This window comes from Camarhynchus parvulus, chromosome 24 (genome assembly GCF_901933205.1).
Source record: "Camarhynchus parvulus chromosome 24, STF_HiC, whole genome shotgun sequence".
NCBI lineage: Eukaryota > Metazoa > Chordata > Aves > Passeriformes > Thraupidae > Camarhynchus > Camarhynchus parvulus.
In genome coordinates, this window is record NC_044594.1 from 5,775,104 (window position 1) to 5,791,455 (window position 16,352).

Consider the following 16,352-nt stretch of genomic DNA (forward strand, 5'->3'; position numbering starts at 1 on the left):
CTCTCATGACCCTGAGAACCACCTGATAGCAGAGGTTAGTGTTTGTGTGATGGATGTCCCTGTCCCCGCTGAGGAGATTTTGGCCATCAGGACGTGGTGGGCTCCAGTCTGCTGTCCCTCATGGATGTGGAGAACTCCCTATCTTGGGTCCCAGGTCAGGTCTGAGCAGCTCAGGTTTGACCTCAAGGTCCAATGGGACATGCCAACATCCAGATCCAACGGCGACAGCTCCATGATGCCCATGGGAATGCATCTGCCTGCTCCCAGCACTACTCCATGCTTTTTGTGGAGCTCTGGCACAGTTCCTGGAGGTCTGCAGGGACAGCAGATGAGCTCCATTAGCAAACAATTATTCTAAACATCAACTTTAAATAAATGTATGGCATCTGGTCCATTCCCATGGTCCTCACCCCAATGGACTGACATTTCACCAGCATCCCAGAGGATACTCACAGCGCATGACAGTGTCTCTGATCTGCCTGAAGCTCTTCTCCTTCAGGGCCATGTAGATGTAGTAGATGTTCCGCAGCTCCCTGGGATAATCCTTGCGATCCACGTCCTTCAGCACTGGGATGGTGCGTCCGTTGGCCATGGGAGCCTCGGCCAAGGCCTGGTGCATCTGGTACCTGCACCAGGGGTCCTGCAGGAAGCCGGGGGTTATGAGCATGACCCAGCAGTGGCTGTTCTGCACGGCGTCGCACAGCTCTGTCACCACCGCGCCCCCCGCCACCGCGTCCCGCAGCTGCAGGAAGCACCGGAAGCTCTCGGGCTGCCCCTCCAGGTAGGACACCAGCTCCGACACCAGCTCCACGTCCCCCTCGCTGTGGCAGATGCAGACGTCGTAGCTCTTGTCCCACCGGGGACTGTCCGAGCGCTGATGTCCACTGCTGACACGGGCGACAGGGAGATGGAGCTGGTGGCCAGGCTCGTGCCAGGAGAGGAGCTGGAGCTCTTGGCAGAGGATGAGGAGGAGGAGGAAGGTGAGGGTGAAGCAGAGTGGCTGGACTTGAGGTTTTCCACTGAGCTGGACTTGGGTTTGTGCAGAAGCCTCCTAAACCAACCTGCAGAGCGAGGTCACAGTCAGTTTTGGGGGCTCAGCACCCCCTGGACTTCCCAAGCACAGCATCATTCAATCTGTAGGATGCCCCCAGATGGAAAGGGGTGGGTAAGATCTCACCTTGACCCCAAAACCATCCTGGTCCCTGAAACTGAGCTGCCACCAACACCTGAATGCGTTGGCATCGTGAGGAGCAGCCCATGGGCACCCTGGTGTTCTGCTGGGGAAGGGATGCTGTGAGGGAGGGGACAGAGCCAGCTTTGTTCCCAGACTCACCAGCCATAGTGGGCAGCACGCTGCTCAGCCACTGATTGCCAGCAGGACACCTCTCCTGAGAGCAGAAAAGAGGAATAAAAAACTGAGAGCAAGAACTAATTCATGGCAGGTCTTAGCCTGGTCTGTTCCAGGCATCTGCACCTCTGGGGTGCTCTTACAGCCCCAAAATCACCCCCAGCACATCTGCCTCCCCAGAATGTGCTGGGAAGGAACATTTACCTGTTACTGGCTCTCTCCACTGGAGATACACACCTGCAGCAAGCGAGGCTAAGAGAGAATGGGGAGGAGAAACCCTCATTCCCATCAGTGGGAACAGGATCCTGTGGAGAGGAGAAGGGGAAATCAGCTGGGATCACCAGGGATGGACTGGCTGCTGGCAAACCAAAGGAAGTGTGGGTGATGCCCAGAGCTGTGCATCCTTGGTGCTGCCTGCCCTGGCATTCCTGTCTGTTCCCTGTCAGCTCACAGCATCCTGAGCTGTGCGCTGTGCTGCCAGCACGGTTTAGGGAGCCCAGACACTCCCTGCAGACACCCAGGAACAGCAATGTGGCAAACAGCTGCTGTTTTCCACTGCTGGCATCATCCCTTCCGAAATGAAACACCCCACGTCATGCTGAAGCCTTTCCCCTACTCCAAAAACAGCACAGGACTGCAGGAAATGCCCACAAAACCCCAGCACACCCACGGAAACCACAGTACCCAAGAGTCACCACTCCGTGACAACCAACAACCCAAGTGTGAGGAACAATGAGCATGGACAGTGAGCAGTGGGGGAAGTTGGAGGAATCTTACCTGGAATGCAGGAGTCCGGCACCGGAGCAGGGAAGGGGATGCATCAGCCCCTGGGTTTGGCAAAGAAAGATCTTCTGGGATTACCTGGGTGGGAAAGGACAGGTAGGATATTCACTCTGCAGTCTGACGGGGTCTGCAGTGAATGGTGAGGCTGATCCATCCTTGCAGCTGCCACATCCAGGAGCGGTTCCCAGTGAAGCCACCCTGGGGTGGAAATGAGGGCAGGGGCACCCACCTGCTTCCCCAGGGACAGAGTGGAGCAGCTCCCTGAACACCCAGGTGCCCCCAGCTGCCAGCAGCTCCAGCCTCTGCTGGGGAATGTGAAAGCACAGGCAGGGTAAATGGGCTGGGACTGCAGGGAGGGGAAGCCAAGCCCCGGCAGGGGCCTCCCTCCCACATCCGCCCCATGCCGTCACTGATGGGTGTCAGAGTGCCCAGCCCTCACCAGCACCCTGATCTGTTCTCCTCCCTGCTTTCCTGACTAAATACAGACAGGTCCACCTTTGCCACTCACACTTACTTTATGAGTTAAATTTACCTAACAAGTCATTTTTGTTCACCCCAAAATCCCCCCTGTATTTCTCTTTCCCCAGGTCTCGTTCCCCTGATGCTGCTGGTGGTGGCCAACAACTGACACTGCCTTCATCTCCTCATCATCCTCAACCCCTCCAAACCCCTCCTCCTTGGGAGACAGAACCAGGACTCACCTGGAGCTCATCTCTCACAGGGTATTGAGGAGGAACCACCAGTCCTCCTCAATGTCCTGTGAGAGATGAGCTCCAGGTGAGTCCTGGTTCCATCCCCCAAGAATCTGGGAGGTCTCTGGGGTCCATATATCCATCCAGCTCCCTGACAAGCTGTTCCTGGCACAGGAGATTTCCCCATTTCTTCCCTCCCCAGGGGACAATGCCTGGACCTCTGATGCAGACACCAAACCTTCCACCTGCTGCTGCAGTGTCACTGTGGCCAAGTTGGTGACCCAGCTCAGTGTGAAGGTGATCCAGGAGGTGTCCCACACCCAATGGGACACCAGGAAGAGGGGCCCTGGGGGTCCAGCCCAGCACTGAATGTGTCCCTCCCTCTCCCATGTGAGTCCTCACCCTGGATAACAGCAAAGATCCCCAGAGAAGCTGGCCCTGGCACAGACACAGGAGCATCTCCAGAGTGAACCCAGGGTGGACCAGAGCACAAAGCTGGGTCAGCATCTCCCTCACTGTTAACCCTGAAGCAGAGTGGTGGCCATCACAGCCCACCGTGCACAGTACCACAGCTCCAGCTGTGGGGTCCCCAACCTGCAGGAGCTGGGCCAGGACCCACCGACGTGGGTCCTCTCCTCTACCCCAGCAGGGAGAATTGCAGAATGCCAGAAGAATTTGGGTTGGAAGGCACCTTAAAGATCATCTTGTTCCAAGTCCCTTCCAGCAGTCCAGGTTGCTCCAAGCACTGGCCTTTAAAGGCCTGGCCTTGGCAGATGGCCATGCTCACCTATCTCAGTGTGTTCATGGAGATGCCCTGTGCCCATCACCCCAGTTTCAGGACTACTGCACCTGCCCCCAAAACACACCCCAGTGCCCCCCATCTGCCTGCAAGCTGACTGGGACATCAACCCCTACACCTCCATGCCTGAAGGGAAGTATTCCCCTCAGGGAAAGTCCTATGTCCTCTGACCCCCAAAAATATCCTCCCACCCCATTTAACCTCAACACCCCTGGGCCAGTCAAGACTCCCCTTTATCAATGCCACCATGAGCCAGCTGTGCCCCAGGACTGAATCCACCTCCTGCTCAGCACACTACTGTTTGCTTCCTCGCCCTCAGGAACCTTGGAGTCTCCTGGGAAGCAGAGCTGAAGGTCAGGAGATTCCCCCAAAACCCACCAGCACCTGTCAGGCTTTTGGAGACCCCATGCCCACCCCACCACTGTGTCCCACAGGTCTTTAAAGAGCTCCTGTTGGACACAATGTTCCTCCATGCCACCACCTGGCTGTGGCTTCCAGATGTTTCCATGTCTACTCACCCACCACCTCCAGCAAAACAGACCAGGACAAAGTAGCACAAAACACAAAACCTTGTGAAATGGGGGGGCTCCCTGATGGCTTTGACCCCTTGCCATAAACACTTCTCCATCCCCAAGGATTTCCCAAGCCAGGCCATCTCTGAGCCCTGGGAGGCAGCTTGGGGTGCAGGAGCAGGCAGGATCCTCCTGCAGGGCCCCAGCCCACCCTCAAACACGGTGCTGAGAGCCAGAGGAACCTGGGCAGCCTGTGCCCAAAAATGCAATGAATTCCCTGAGAGACACTGGGTTCGACCAGACCTCAGCTACCTTTCTCTCCACCAAGCAGGGGACACAGCTGGCCCCTTGGTGACCAAATCCCAAAGGAAAAAGCCCAAGGCCAAGTGGCACTGAGCCCCACAGGGACCCACAGGCTACCACCAGCCACGGGCCCAGCACCACTCATCCCACTGGCACCCATTTCCCATTAGTCCCTGCCCCAGCACTGCTGCCACCACCCCAAAAAACAACTGCTCACCCGAGGACAGGACCCAGAGGAGGGCAAGTCACCTGCCTGTGTGAGTCACCCCACCTGGAAACCCCAGAGAGGGAACCTGAGTGAGGGGGAACCCACAAACCCTAAACCCCACGAGGCAGCACCATCTGCACCAAACTCCACCTCAGCGATAACAGAATCATTATAAAAGGAATAATTAAGCAGGTACAGCTCTATTCACAGCGTGCCTTGACCCAGCAGCAGCACCACGCTGAAATCCCTGCAGCAGGAGTTCCGGAGCCTGTGGTTTACAGGACTGCCTGTGGAATTAACAAACAGCAAAGGCCAGGTGCTGCAAAGCAGGGTCAAATAAGAAAATAAGGGAGAAAACAAGGCTAATTTTGTCCATAAAACCACCATGAACGTTGCATTTACAGTGCCAATACAAAACTGCGCAGCTACCCAGAAAACAGAATAGTTTTTCTCCTGAAAAGCTCTAAGTATACCCAAATTCCGCCACACGTATGCCTGAAGGCATCATAGCGGCCGTCCAGGCCCAGGCACCGCGTGTACCTCATAGGGCTGGAGACGCGGTCGCACATACAGGAACCCAGGCAACGGCAGCTGGCGGAGGAGAAGACGCTGAGGGGTAGGGGGATACCACCAGGCACGGCACGGCGCTGCCCCGGCCCGGACGGACGGACGGACGGACGGACGGACTGACAGACGGATAGACGAACCGGCTCGGCGCCGCCTCCGGCCCAGCACTGCGCCGCACATGCGCCCGCGCTTTTTATAGGCTCGCAAAGCGCCGCGAGAGCGTCGCCGCGTTCCCACGCCTGGCCCCGCCCCTTCCGCTGCCGGCCGGTGGCAGTGGAAGGGGCGGGGCAATGTCGTCCCGCGGGGCGGGGCGTGGCCGGGCGCGGGGCGGGGCGGCGTCTCCTCAATGGGGCGGCGCGCGCGGCGCCAGGTGCGTGCGGGGCGCGGCAGCGGCGGGGGGCGGGCAGGGCGCGGTTGCCATGGAGACAGCGGGGGGGGAGCGGTTGCCATAGCGACGGCGGCCGCCATAGCGGGGGGGGGGGTCCCATGGCCGCCGGCCTGAGGGGACGGAGCGGCCTGAGGGGAGCGCAGGCACCGGCGGGGCCGGGGGCGCGCCGGGGGACCGGGAGACCTCCGGCAGCCGCGGGCGGCCCGGCCGAGACTCGGCCCCGCCGTCGCCCTCTATAAAAGCTCGTTCTTATTGATGTGTCCCCGTGGGAAAGGAGCCTCGGCGTTCTCCCCGCCTGCTGAATGCCCGTGTTGTTGCTTTTCCCGCAGCTTTAGCGAGGAGGGCACAACGGAGAGCACAGGTAAGGGTTCGAGCAGAGCCGAAGGTGTGACCCCCCCTCCCCGCTTCCCTTGGCAGAGTCAGTTCTGGAAAGCCACTGGGGGTCTGTGGGATACAGAGCTCCGGCAGGCTTTGCTGTGTCACTGCCTCTCCTTGCTCACGGAGCCATTGGGAAGCACGTGGAGAATCACAGCGTTGAATAAAAACCTCTGGTGTGTTTTGACTCGCGTCCAAGGAGGCTGAATCCTGTGGTTTTGTGGCTTGGACAGGAGCAGGGCTTGTCCTCGGTGCCATTGTCTCTGGAGCCTGTGTTTTTCTAGGGTGGTTTTGATCCAGCTCCAGTGCAGCTCCCACGTGGAGGGGTAGGCTTGGGAATTGGCCAGGGACAGCTCAACTTTCAGCTGAAACAAAGTGGCTTTTACACTATCTTATCCCAACACCTTAGAGTGCTGAATTGAAAGAGAAGCTGGGAATGACATCTTCACTGGTGGCAGTTCTCAGCACTTAAAGAAGCTGAAAATAATGGATGAGCACTAGGTTTGTACTTGTTTCTTTTGGGAATTTGTGGGGGCTCTTCTGGAAGAACCCATCTTCCAGCGTGGTGCTGGATCACTTGGCTTCAATTTGAAACATCCACGTACAGCTTGAGTTGTGTGTTGGGTGCTGAGCATGGAGATGGTGTCAGCAGCAGCTTCACCTTGAGGTGGGGGAGAAAATGTTCCATTAATTCCCCATTTCGGTTCTGCAGGTTGGGCTCTGGTGTTGCCTGTGTGGTGTGGCTGTGTTTTGCAGAGCTGCAGAGAGGTTTTTGTAAATATACACCCTGTGTGAACCTCGGCCTGCGTTTGACACACGTGGTGTTCAGGTGTTTGCTTTTACCCGGGATACCCCTTCACATTTCCAACATTTCTGCAGCTGGATGTGTCTGTGTCACACAGGGAGATGCTGTGGTTGGGTTTCTCTGGTTTTGGTGACTTGGGCACAGTTTAAAGCTCAAGTCTGGAAGGCTTTAGGATAAATTAAGGGATTTCTGTGGTGTTGAGGGAGAACGAGAACGCAGCAAACCCACACAGGGAGTCTCTTTTAACCCTGCTAAAAGTGGTGGGGACAAGGCTGGGACAGGGGAATGGGGCAGCTGAGCCAGGAATCCATGGAGTTGTGTTTACAGTCTTCAGCTCCCTGTAGTCTAAATAGCTGGAAAGTTCCCAATGTCTGAAGAAGGCTGGAGAGACACTTCTTATCTTCTGAGTGCCTGTGGCTCCCTCTCCTCCATGGCACCTGTGTTCCCAGGGGAGCCTGCAGTACTTGGTGTGGTTTGTTCCCATGGCAGTGTCATGCTCTGAGGTAATTCCATTTCATTTTGGCTACCTCAGCTGTGCCAGCACCATCCATCCCTCTAACAAGCAGAGTTTCTCCCCAGGACTGAAAACTGAAGGTTTCTATTTCTTGGCTGAATCCCCATGAATTCTTTTTAAGACCTGTAATAACTTTTTTGGAACTAGGCTGTATTTATAATGGGGTTTTTGTTCCTTTATGGCTCTCTGCACTGAATAATAGACTTGAAGGTTGAAGGTCATTATATCAGAAAACCTTACAAGGTGAATATAATTCCAAAAGGTGTTTTTTCCTAAGTTTAAAATTGCTTTTGAAATGTCATTTAGAGGCACTTAAAATTGATTTGATGGCTCCATTCCTGCTGTTAATAGCATGGGAATGTGCAGGGTGAGCGAGATGGGAGCAGTGCTGAGACAGGTGGAAGCAAACAGGGGAGCTCTAGGTGGGAGTTTACAAACAACCTTGATATTCGAGGCTCAGCTGATGATTCACAATGCAAAGATAATTATAAGCTTAAATTATATCCAATTTAGAGAGCAAGGAAGGATTTACCTTCGGCTGTGGCTCTGCTTCTGCACAGGGGCTGAGGCAGACCTGGCACCAGCAGCAGCTCACATTTCCCTCTGAAACACTCCAGTTATCTCTTGTTAGTCCCTGCCTTATCTAAAGCATCTTTGCACCACTAAATAAAATCTGGCTGGCTTTGTGGAAGCAGCCTGTCCTTCTAGAAAAATCAGCTAATCCAAAAGGAGAGATGGGACCCTCCTGGGAAGGAAATAGAGGGGCTTTTTTCCCCTTAATCCTGGTTGTGCTTGGCTGCATTCACTCAGCAGGGATTTGAGGTGAATCTGACAGATCTGTGTCCAGCAGGTCCTCCTGTCTTCCCGAGAGTCACTGCTTTGGTCTTTGGAGATGTAACCCCCCCAAAATATTTCACCTGACAGGTTGCAGGTGTTCAGAGGTTATGAGGCTGAAGAGGTTCATTGTCAGAGCAGCACTGAGCTCCTGGGCTGAGTGTGGCTTGGAAAAAATACAGGGTGCAATGTTCACAAGAGTGTGTGATGGAGAAGCCCTGCCTGGCATGCACAGAGGGGGGAAAACCAGGAGATTTCTCACTTGCTAAGGGCCTTTGACACTTAAACAAAATCTGGGCCTTCCAGTAAGGCCCAGTAAGATAAAAAGGTGATTATTTGGAGTGATGAGCAGCACATATTCAGTAATGTTTCAGGAGGTAGGTAGTGAAAATGAGCTCTTTGAGGTGTTCTGCTGTTGGTACAATGATTTATCATTGAGCAAGGTAGGGTGGTGGAAAGTGTCCCTGCCCGTGGCAGAGGGGTGGAACGACACGAGCTCTAAGGACCTGTCCAGCCCAAACCAATCCAATCCATAATGCCATTGTATGAAGTTTTCTGAAGGGGTCAGAGGGTAAAGGCTCCACACACAGTGTGTCTGAGCACCTGACAGTGTCACTTTGCCCTGTTCTCATCATCCAGCACTGAAAGGTGGTACTTTCCTAGAATACTGGCTGATTTCTCACATGATCCTTGCCAACACCTGCAGGTCTTACCTGGAGAGACCTGCCATTGTCACCTGCTGGGCTGCCAGGGAGCAATCACAGCATGTCATCTCTAGAACAAACCCTCAGATCTCTCTGAGATAGCAAAACCTGCAAAAACTCTGTGATTTTGGGTCAGCAGCCCTTCCTCAGCATTTCCTCTGGCCGAAAGCCCTTGTCTGACAGAGTTTTTGATGGTCTCTTCATTACAATTGGCAAGGAAAAAGCAGAGGAGGGTGCACAGTTCTGTTCTTTTTCATTCCCTTTTCATAGACTTATTTGGGAGAAGCAGAGTGGGAGAGGACTGCGTGCTGGCAGAGCTTTTGTGTTTTATGTGACGGGCTGTTGAAAGAGTTCTCAAACCACACTTCCTTCCCGTGGGCTTTAAGGTCATTTCCCAGTGCTTGCAGACTCATGGCGGGCTGGGAAACCCTTCTCTCATCACCAGGGAATGAAATGCTCTCCGTGGCTTTTTGGAGCCAACAAAAATCTCTTTGTCTTCTCTTCCCTCCCACTGTTTCCCAAGCAGCAAGTTTGCTGACGGGCCTTGTCGGGAAGGGGGGAGTGCTGCTCCAAGATCCAGGCTCTCGGGGAAAAACGAGCAGCTGAGGTGGAGCAAAGGGTCTGGCAAAGTGTGTTTTGCTGAGGCAATCACACCTGGGAAAAACAGCCAAGGATTTTATGGTAAAAAGGTTAAGGAAGAGGATGAGACTGTGGGACAAAGTTCAGAGACAAAAACATGCAATTCTCAGCCCAGAGGTGATCTTGGAACGATAACAAACCTGAGATTTATCCACCTGTGCAAAGCTGGATCTGTAAAACCTCGTTGTCGTGGTGGTGTCCATGTGCAGTGACTGCGCTTTGGTGATTTGTCTGCTACAGAAACTGGATGGCTTCTACGGTGAGCCTGGGCAAGGAAACATTGTTGGAAGATGGAATGCCACCTGCAAAAAAGCCCAGGTAAGTTTCCTTATGCTCCAGTGAATTTGTTCTAACAAGAGCCTTTTCCTTTGCCTCGCATTGTTCTTTAAAGATTGTGACCCCTGGCGACCGCGGCTGTTTTGTTTCCTGATCCAAGAGCTGTGTGCTGGCTTCTGGCCGTGCCCTGGGCTTTCCTGCTGTTTGTGGAACAAACACCTTCACACCCAGAATGTACTTTTTTGGGGGTTTTAACCCTCAGCTAGGGGATGGGGTTGCTCTCAAAGCTGTATTTTGCTGTCCTGCCTCCATGGTCCTGTTCACTCACAGTGTCAGGTCAGACATGGTGGTTGTGCTTCTTTGCTTGAGTTGGATGATGGTTTCCAGGAGGACAGAATTACTCAAATTAGTATGGTTGAGCTGCATGTAAAGGCTAAATAATTCACTCTGAGGCTCCCTGTACTTAGAAGTAGGTGGTCTTACGGTTCTGTGAGTGTAATCTGACTGGTGGATAATTCTGTCTGTCAGAGACTGAGACTGGCTGCTGCAGGCTCAAAAGTTCTTGTGAACAAGTAGATAATTCAGCTGGGGGGATTGTCTCCCACTAGCTTGATTTATTTGCAAGTTCTGGAGGGCTGCAGGATAGTACTGTGTGGTCTCGAGGTTGATCTGTGACCCTTGAATGTGCAGAAGAGACGTTGGGAGGTAATTTTTTCCTTGCTCAGGATATCAAGGTAGGAATAAGTACATTTATCAGCAGGGCAGGCATGCAGGACATTAAGACTTGGGTATTTGTTATTATTTTGGATTTCAGTCCCTGTATTTCCAATAGTGTTTTTATACTAGCTCATTAGCCTGAATACTAATTTATTCCTCACAAAAGGCTTGCAGTCCTAAAATTAAACCTTGTTTATCAGCAGTAACAGTGAAGCCCTCTTCGAGGAAAGGGTTAACAAGTCTGTTTTCATAGGCAGGGGCTGAGGGAATGCACAGCTCCATCTGTGTGGTGTTGGTTTCCTCTCCCCTGCTCGCTAAATATCACGTGTTTGCTGATAAAGCCCATTTCTTCCATACAAGTTGCTTTCCCAGGCTGCTGCTCCAATCCTGGGAAGCTGCTGCAGGTCCCCGCTGCAGAAAGCAGCTGGACATCAGGCAAGGCAAGGCAAGGAGCAACACATCTGCTTAATAAATGATAAAGGTCACATTTAAAAGCTCTGTGCAGGTGTAAAGTCAGGAAAATAGGAAGGAGGGGAGGAGGAATAAGGAGAACACAGCCCTGCAGCCCTTTCATGTGACTCTGTATCGTCTGGGATATTCTAAAAAATTGGCCTTGAGCATCTTGTTGACATTGCAGGCACCACAGGGAAGGGATTGCTGGTCAACTGCGGGGGTTCCTCAGCAAACTGGTGCTGGGCCACTCCAGGGCAGAGCTAGGAGGAAGCCTTCCTTGCTTTTGTCTGTGCTGGGATAAGTGGAGCTGTTGTCTCAAGGCCCCTGTTCTGCACCTTGTTTAAACCAGGTCGCATTTCTGACCTGCACATGTTTTATCTCAGGACACAGAGCGTGTGTATGTCTCATTCTCTCGTGCTCACCACCCCTTTCCCATGCCCTCCAGCCCTCCATGTAACTTTTATTAATAGACTTGCCTTATTCCAGATTTTAGTGGATTAGCTTTGCTGCAGAAGCACCCCAGGGCATCATTGACTTCCCCAGTAACCATCCTGGTAACAGATTTGATTCCCAAAATGTTGTAATTACGGACCTTGTATTGGGAGCATTTGTGCTGCTGATCCATGCAGCTGCCTGCTGTCCTTTAAGGACACCAAGCTGCTCCTCTCATGCTCTGTTTATCAGAGAGCCCCAATGGATATTTAATTCAAAATTTAGGCACAGGGTACCTCCCTCTCCCTCAGTCTGCGTGTGCCACTACCCCAGACACCCTTCCCCTCATGGTGGTACCAGCTGTGCTCCTTTCTCCTTTTGCAGGAAGCTGTTGCCAAGTCTCAAAACCAAGAAGCCTCGGGAACTTGTTTTGGTGATTGGGACAGGAATTAGTGCTGCAGTTGCTCCCCAGGTCCCAGCGCTGAAGTCCTGGAAGGGGCTGATTCAGGCCCTCCTGGATGCTGCTATTGACTTTGATCTCCTGGAAGATGAGGAGAGCAAACGGTTCCAGAAGTGTCTTCATGAAGACAAGAACCTGGTCCATGTTGCCCACGACCTTATTCAGAAGCTGTCTCCGGTCAGTGTGCTTGTACCTGCCCTGAGCATAGGATTTGGCCTTTGGAAATAGCCAGATTGGTTCTCCAGCAATGGTGCCCCATCCCAACAATTCCTCTGTGTACAAGGAACCACAGGTGCACTTACTGTGCCAGGTGCCTGAGACATAACCCTGCTGTGGATGTGGGTTTTGGGTATTTCACTTGGACCAAGATGATTAAAGGGATGGAGCACCTTCCTATGAGGAAAGGCTGAGAGAAGTGGGATTGTTAAACCTGGAGAAGAAGGCTTCAGTGGTGACCTAACTGTGGCCTTGCAGTACCTGAAGGGAGCTGACAAGAAAGATGGAGAAAGCCTGTGGACAAGGGCCTGGAGTGACAGGACAAGGGGGAATGGCTTCACACAGCCAGAGGGCAGGGCTAGATGGATATTGGGAAGAAATTCTTCCTTGTGAAGGTGGTGAGATTGTCCAGAGGAGCTGTGTCTGCCCCATCCCTGAGAGTGTTCCAGGCCAGGCTGGAGGGGTTTGGAGCAACCTGGGATAGTGAAAGGTGTCCCTGCCCATGGCACAGAGTGGGATGAGATGGCAGAGTGGGCTTTAAGGTCTTTCCCAACCTAAACCAGTCTGGGATTCTGTGATCCTACAACTACACTGAAGGAGAGCACTCACCCTGGTGCAGCCAAGGCTCTGTGTTTGCCCCACAAGGACCCAGAGCTGTGCAGGGTGTTGGGGAAACGTGGACAGTTTTTCATGGGGTCATTTGGTGTGAGGTGTTACAGGGCTGGCTCTGATCTCAATCTTCTCCCCTTCTCAGCGCACAAGCAACGTTCGCTCAACCTTTTTCAAGGACTGTTTATACGAGGTGTTTGATGACCTGGAATCCAAAATGGAAGATTCTGGGAAGCAGCTGCTTCAGTCTGTGCTTCACTTGATGGAAAATGGGGCCCTTGTGTTAACCACAAACTTTGATAACCTGCTGGAGCTGTATGCAGCACACCAGGGGAAGCACCTTGAGTCTCTTGACCTGACTGATGAAAAGAAGGTAAAGGATGATTATTTCTTTTGTCAGGGACTGTGGTGGTGCAGAATGTGCTCTCATGGTGCCTGAGGGCATCCTTCTGATTGTAGTGGTTTAACTGGTGGCAGACAAGCTCCAGGCAGAGGCTCTGACTGCCCAGGGCAGCAAGCAGAGGAATGAGGAGGAATGCTCCTTTCTGGAACGCTGGTTTGCTGGCTGCCATCCAGTGCTCAGGAGGAGTCCTTAAGCCTGCTATTCCTTTGATCCCTGTCCTTGAAACTTCTGGCTTGGCCTTGCTTCCACATAAGGCTCGGGTTGGTGTTTCTAACCCATATGAGAAACTCCATGCAAGATGCAAAGCTGAACTTTTTATTTTTATAAGGTGCTGCTCAGTGCTTTTTGTGATGGGCGTTCAGGGCTACAGCCTTTGAGGCTCCCTTCTTGCCCCATGTCCTCTTCCTGCAATGGCTGGAATGGCTCCTCCTGCTGCACTCTCAGAGCTACTCTCTTTATGCAAAAATCCCTCCTCCTGCCCCAGTCAGGCTGTGAAACCCTGAACTCTGCACCTGCTCACCTCATCTCTCCATCATAGGTTTTTCTGGTGGGGAGCATCTCATCCTTCTGTTTGCATGTTAAACACCCTCAATGTCTGTGTTCTGTGCAGTCCTTGCTCTCTTTTCATTCTCATTTCTGTGCTTCACGTTTCCTGCGTGACCTCTTAATCTACATGGCTGGAAGTACTTACAGTGTTACAAGTAAGCATTCTAATTATTGCAAGCTTAAACGAGCTGAGGTCTGCAGGAGTAAACCGAGAGCCTCAGAAGCAGCTGTCTGAAATAGAGGTCAGCTCAGCTGGTAACTCCCTCAGAGCCAGTAGGGGCCACAAAATAAAACTTGGTAGGTTTGAGAAACATGCTGACAGAGAATTTGTCGTTTTTTCCCCTTTTTCTGGTCAATCTCGCATTTTGATTCAGTCTGCTCATTACGTTCACCAGTCAGCTGAAGTGTTGACCCAAACGAGCACCCCAGGCTGTGGCTGCAGGCCATGGTGTGGAGGCTGATGGAGGAGAGAAGATGAGGAAGAAGCAGCCTCTTTGGAATGCTTCCCCAAAATGTTGCATTTAGCAGTGCTGTGGTAGCCAACGTGATGCACTGACGGACGTTGCTGCGGGTTTGTGCTGTGCAGGTGCTGGAGTGGGCGCAGGAGAAGAGGAAGCTCAGCGTCCTGCACATCCACGGCGTCTACACCAACCCCAGCGGCATCGTCCTGCACCCGGCCGGCTACCAGAACGTGCTGCGCAACACCGAGGTCATGGTGAGCCACGCTGGGCCAGCCTGGGCAGCTGCAGCTGCCACCGGGCACAGCTCAGCTGGGCTTAGACTGAGCTCAGAGGATGGGGGAGAATTCATTAGGTATGGGAAATAGGAGGGTGAATTCCTGGCCTGCTGAGGTGCTGGAACACCTCCCATGGCACAAACATCTTTTATGAAAAATCCTTTCCTTAGGATTTTTCCTCCTGAGAAGCTGAGAAGCCTCAAGAACAAAATATAAACAATGATTATCTGCTGCTGTGAAATGCAACAGGTAGATCTTTGATTGGCCCATGTTAGTTGTTTCTAATTAATAGCCAATCACAGTCAGCTAGCTCAGACTTTCTGTCTGAGCCACAAGCCTTTGTTATCATTCTTTTTCTATTCTTAGCTAGCCTTCTGATGAAATCCTTTTTTTCTATTCTTTTAGTATAGTTTTAATATAATATATATCATAAAATAATAAATCAAGCCTTCTAAAACATAAAGTCAGATCCTCGTCTCTTCCCTCATCCTAAGACCCCTGTAAACAGTCACACTCCCACACTTGCTGAAGGATGGCATTGCTGCAGATCCTCCCCAGGGATAGGGCAGGTGCTGTCTCTTGGGAGGATGAAGCTCACCTTGACCAACATCTTTCCCTTTCTTAAAGCGAGAGATTCAGAAGCTGTATGAAAATAAGTCCTTCCTCTTCTTGGGCTGTGGTTGGACAGTTGATGACACCACGTTTCAGGCCCTGTTTTTAGAGGCTGTCAAGCACAAGTCAGACTTGGAGCACTTCATGCTGGTGCGGAGGGGGGATGTGGATGAGTTCAAGAAGCTCCGTGAGAACATGCTGGACAAAGGGATCAAAGTGATTTCCTACGGAGACGACTACGCTGACTTGCCTGAGTACTTTGAGCGGCTGACAAGCGAGATTGCCATGCGGGGCCGAGCAGGTAGGGCCAGGGGCTGGGCTGGGGGACCCTTGGCTGGCACCATGCACAGTAGACAGGGGTAGTAGCCCCTGTTCTCCATGCTATCTAGAGATTCCTGAAATCTTTTTTTTTTAAAAAGCAAACGTGTCTCTAAGTGTAGCTGGATCTGTGGGTTACTTTTCTGAAAACACTGTTATGTTTTAACAGTTTAGACAGCTGTGCTGCCTCCCACGCCTGCAAACTTTGTTTTTCATGTGCAGCTGTTTGTTCCCTTTTTAGTGAAGGGGCATTTAGCATCACTGACCCTCGTGTTGTTCAGCCTGAGCCAATGCTTTTATAAAAGAGGTATTGCTAATAAATCATAAAAATGGGGGGAAGTGAGTTCACTGGCCAGAGCCCTGCTGGCAGGCATTCTGAGGGTTAACCCAGCCAGGAAAGCCTGTATGAAACCAGCACATGGGCAGCTGGCTCTCCACCTGAGACTGGTCTCTGCTCTGCCCCAGGTGTGCCCAAGGAGGGGCAGCAGCTGAACGGCTCTGCCGCTGCCCACGCTGAGGTAGAAGGTAAGGCAGGCTCTCTGGAGCCAAGGGGCTTCACCCTGTGTTGCTCCCCGGAGTCCCAGGCAGATTTTCAGCCTTTGCTTCCACACAGGATGCAGCCCCTGAGCCTGAGCCGTGCCCAGGCCCTGAGCTGTGGCAGGGGCTCCTGGGACAGGCCCAGGCCAGGCCAGCAGCCCTCAGGGAGGCCGGAGCCCAGCACTGTCCCACTGCTGTTCAGCACCGAGCCAGGACCCTTCCGGCAGGGACGAGGCCAGGACAGAGCCACCACGGATGAACAGCTGGTCTAACACAGTAATTGTGGTTTTACTGGGGCTGCGTGTGCCTGCGGAGCGCGGTATCCCCGAGGGAGCTGCAGCCTCCTCTAACTTCACACCTAGTGCTTTTATATTCTGTATTTCAATTTAAAAATGAAACTTGAGCTTTTTTTTTTTTTACTGGAAGCTCTAGTTTTCTAGTCCTGTCTTTTTACTGTACAGTATTTTGTATGTTGAAGTTGTATTAAAGGCCTGCTCACTGAACTTTGGCTGCTGTGTCATTTAAAGGCCCTTTCACACCTCACACTGGTGGGAGTTCCTCTCCCC

General features: G+C 52.6%; 2 protein-coding genes across 5 annotated transcripts; one reads left to right on the plus strand and one right to left on the minus strand.

Annotated features, from left to right (window-relative positions):
• Window positions 1-174: 174 nt before the first annotated feature.
• TIRAP (TIR domain containing adaptor protein) lies at window positions 175-5,426 on the minus strand. The gene is given in 7 exon segments (XM_030964985.1): window positions 175-313; window positions 454-873; window positions 876-1,061; window positions 1,334-1,388; window positions 1,553-1,653; window positions 2,126-2,209; window positions 5,186-5,426. Coding segments are annotated over 4 exon segments (657 nt in total). The 5' UTR covers window positions 1,341-1,388; window positions 1,553-1,653; window positions 2,126-2,209; window positions 5,186-5,426; the 3' UTR covers window positions 175-269.
• A 109-nt stretch (window positions 5,427-5,535) lies between these two features.
• Window positions 5,536-16,289, plus strand: FAM118B (family with sequence similarity 118 member B). Of its 4 annotated transcripts, none has more exons than XM_030964977.1 (9): window positions 5,536-5,582; window positions 5,875-5,961; window positions 9,712-9,789; window positions 11,734-11,986; window positions 12,780-13,007; window positions 14,170-14,298; window positions 14,947-15,232; window positions 15,715-15,774; window positions 15,863-16,289. In XM_030964977.1, the coding sequence occupies exons 3-9, from the start codon at window positions 9,719-9,721 to the stop codon at window positions 15,874-15,876; spliced, it is 1,041 nt and encodes a 346-aa protein (XP_030820837.1). In that variant the 5' UTR covers window positions 5,536-5,582; window positions 5,875-5,961; window positions 9,712-9,718; the 3' UTR covers window positions 15,877-16,289. The 4 variants fall into 4 exon arrangements, with proteins under 4 accessions (XP_030820837.1, XP_030820838.1, XP_030820839.1 ...); XM_030964978.1 differs by having other exon boundaries at window positions 5,550-5,582; window positions 5,930-5,961; XM_030964979.1 differs by lacking the exon at window positions 5,875-5,961 and having other exon boundaries at window positions 5,556-5,582.
• Window positions 16,290-16,352: the final 63 nt, after the last annotated feature.